The sequence below is a fragment of the Poecilia reticulata genome, unplaced genomic scaffold (assembly GCF_000633615.1).
Source record: "Poecilia reticulata strain Guanapo unplaced genomic scaffold, Guppy_female_1.0+MT scaffold_319, whole genome shotgun sequence".
NCBI lineage: Eukaryota > Metazoa > Chordata > Actinopteri > Cyprinodontiformes > Poeciliidae > Poecilia > Poecilia reticulata.
In genome coordinates, this window is record NW_007615094.1 from 48,879 (window position 1) to 52,126 (window position 3,248).

At 48.6% G+C, this 3,248-nt stretch overlaps 1 protein-coding gene across 1 annotated transcript in view; it reads left to right on the forward strand.

The window, feature by feature from the left end:
• Positions 1 to 6: 6 nt before the first annotated feature.
• The window catches only part of LOC103460880 (inactive dipeptidyl peptidase 10-like), a 4,885-nt gene continuing 1,643 nt past the window's right edge, over positions 7 to 3,248 (forward strand). The window contains exons 1-8 of the mRNA XM_008403201.2: positions 7 to 252; positions 355 to 424; positions 754 to 948; positions 1,594 to 1,648; positions 1,755 to 1,854; positions 1,936 to 1,994; positions 2,060 to 2,132; positions 3,140 to 3,213. Of these exons, the coding sequence (XP_008401423.2) occupies positions 234 to 252; positions 355 to 424; positions 754 to 948; positions 1,594 to 1,648; positions 1,755 to 1,854; positions 1,936 to 1,994; positions 2,060 to 2,132; positions 3,140 to 3,213 (645 nt within the window). The 5' untranslated portion in view covers positions 7 to 233. The remainder of the gene's footprint in view (positions 253 to 354; positions 425 to 753; positions 949 to 1,593; positions 1,649 to 1,754; positions 1,855 to 1,935; positions 1,995 to 2,059; positions 2,133 to 3,139; positions 3,214 to 3,248) is intronic.

A 3,248-nucleotide genomic window follows, 5' to 3' on the forward strand; every position in this document is an offset into this window, starting at 1 on the left:
CTTCCTGCTCCGCTCCCATCACTTCCTGCTCCGCTCCCATCACTTCCTGCTCGCCACTGTCATCACTTCCTGCTCCGCTGTCATCACTTCCTGCTCGCCGCGCTGCTGGATGTTTTTCCCGCTCATGGATCTCGACTCTCTGAACCTCGTCAGGATTTACGGCTCTGGAAAGAAACGCAGAGCTGAGACGGGTTCTGACCAGCAGAACGGTACCGAGGACGGACCGCAGAACCATGCAGATTAATGACTCTGGTGAGAACCCGGACCAAGTCCACTGCAGGGTCCAGCACCCAGTAGAACCATCAGAACCGTCTGTAGCTGTGATGTCCGACTTCGTCTCTGCTCGTTGTGCAGGTTTGGTTCTGGAGCTGCTGGTTCCGTCGGACCTGGACGAATCGACGGAGCATCCGCTGCTACTGCTGCTGTACGTCCGTCACTTTATTCACACATTGAAATATAAAGACCAGTGAAGCTGGGCTCAGCTCGGCTAATGCGCTAATAGCAGAGCTCATTTTTAGCTTTGCGCTAATTTAAAACGCTTAACTTGCTCTAATAATCTTTCTGGATCATTTCTGAATCTCTAATCTTTCACATATGTGCAGCGCTAATTAGCGTTAGCAGAACCAATGTTAATAGCTAGCGCTTTGAGGTTAGCGCAGCTAGCTGTCCCGTTAGCGGTTCCCACCACTGACCCCAGAGTTTGTTCAGGTTCTTTTGCTGTTGAATTTTTCTGTTGAACGTGTTTGTCCGCAGAGACAGCGCCCCTGGTGGCCGGGTGGTGAGCGAGCGTTTTTCTCTGGGCTGGGAGTCGGTTCTGGTCAGCTCTGATCGGGTCGTGGTGGCCCGTGTGGACGGGCGGGGCAGCGCCGGCCGGGGTCAGGACGTCCTGCAGGCCGTCTACCAGAACCTGGGGGTGGTGGACGTTCAGGACCAGATCGCGGCGCTGCAGTAGGTTCTGCTGCCTGAATGGGCCGGAGCGCCGCTAGCTAGCTAAACACAGATAGCATGCTAATGCTAAACATTTATCCCCCCTAGAGGACAAGTCAAAGTTTGATGACAGCATCTGGAATTTTTCAGCCAGATGATAAAATGACCTTGGTTTGTTTTCTGTCTTTTAATGTAAAATTGATGGAAGATCTTCAAACTCTTCTTGCCCCAATTTATGATTATTTAGAAAATAAGATGTTTATTTGGACAAACGAGGCTTTTTAATACAGCTCAAATGAAACATAAATGTTGGTATTTAGGATTCAAATGACCAGATTTGGTTCTAACTCTGACCACCAGATGGCAGCCAAGTGCTTCAGGATTGGTCTGTGTAGAATATGCATCAACAGTCATTAGTGGTTCTACATGAACTAGCCCAGCTGTTTGGGATTTTTACTAAAGTTTACGACATTCGCCTCATAAATAAAAAAATAACATCCAGGAAGTGAAACCTGCTGGATGTTCCTGGATCAAAATGTGTGAAAAGATTTTAGATAAATTCATTTTGTGTTCATTTTCAGATCATCTGTCTGAAAATGAGTCTGAGCCGTTTCAAAACTGGAAAGACAAGAGAACAAAGCTAACTGATGTCACTCTGACCTCCAGGCGTCTGACGCAGCTTCCCTTCGTCGACCGCAGCCGAGTGGGAGTTTATGGGAAGGTGAGAAACCTGCCGCCGCCTCAGAACCTCCCGCCGCCGCCTCAGAACCTCCTGCTCTTGTTTTGGACCGTCGTCCTTTAAATGTGTGATGTTGTGGAGTGTCCAGGCCTACGGGGGATTCCTGKCGTCCGTCCTTCTCCTGACCTTCAGCTCGGTGTTTAAATGCGGCGTCGCTGTGGCTCCAGTTACCAACTGGAAACTCTGTGGTGAGGAAACCATCCATCCCAGTAACAGAACCAAAATGATCAAAAGTAAATGATGAACCTGGTTCTGTTGGACCGTCCCAGGATCTGCCGGTTCTGAGCGCTTCTTTGGTTTTCCTGTGAAGGCGGATCTGAGCTACCAGGTAGGAACAGCAGATGGCGCTTCCGGCAGGCTAACATGCTAACATGCTAACTGTTTCTCTGCCAGCTGTCCGGTCTGGTCAGGGACTCCTCAGGGCCCGGTCCCCGGGACTTCCTGATTGTCCACGGCACGGCCGACGGTGAGCAAAGCACAGACTCATGAACACGAACAGTTCTTTTCATTGTTCTAATTCCACCAGAACTTTGTTTCTAACTGGGTTTACTGGTTTAGTCCCAGTTYGGCGCCACAGGATCAGATCCATGGATCGTTTCCAGGATCTCCTGTTGCTAGGAGACGACAGCAGGAAACCATAGAAACCTGATTATTATGGGCTGGAAGGAGTTTCATCAGATGTTGTTATGGATTTTATGCAGAGGCAGAAATTAAAATGCTTTTATTTTTTATTCAGCGATTAAAATATTTTAATTTCTACTTATTAATGGAAAACTCTTCATCTTACAGAATCATGTATTTACTGTTTATGTTCTGATCATACATGTGGGCCGGGTCGGAACGGACCGGGTCAGAATGGACCAGAATGGACCGGGTCAGAACGGGTCGGAACGGGTCGGAATGGACCGGGTCGGAACGGACCAGAATGGACCGGGTCGGAACGGACCGGGTCGGAACGGACCAGAATGGACCGGGTCAGAATGGACCGGGTCAGAATGGACCGGTCAGAACAGACCGGGTCGGAACGGACCGGGTCAGAATGGACCAGAACGGACCGGGTCGGAACGGACCAGAATGGACCGGGTCAGAACGGACCGGGTCGGAACGGACCGGGTCGCTCCCACTGCATCATATTCATTAAACTAAACCCTCAAACAGCAGCCGCTCCATCTTCTTCTGCCACTGGCGCTCATGGCGCTCATGGCGCTCAGCGCCCTCTGCTGGCCAAACTCAGCACATTTAAAGATATTTATTCATATTTATACAAGTTTCCTTGGATATAAAATAAATGGGGCTTTTCATTCATTTCACTTTCATAGGGCCACATATATTTATTATTATTTGTTTCATCTAATTATTTTCATACTTTTATTTTAATCACTCTTTAGTTTTTCTAGCTGGATTTCAGTCTTTATGAGACTTAATTTATTATAAGAGCTGAAAACTGTTTGTTCTTCTTCTTCTCTGTTTCAGCCTCTGTCCACTTCCAGCACTCAGCAGAGCTGGTCCAGCTGCTCTCAGCCCGAAACTTTAACTATACCATGCAGGTAGAAACAGGCCCTCCAGGAGAGCAGATACTGGT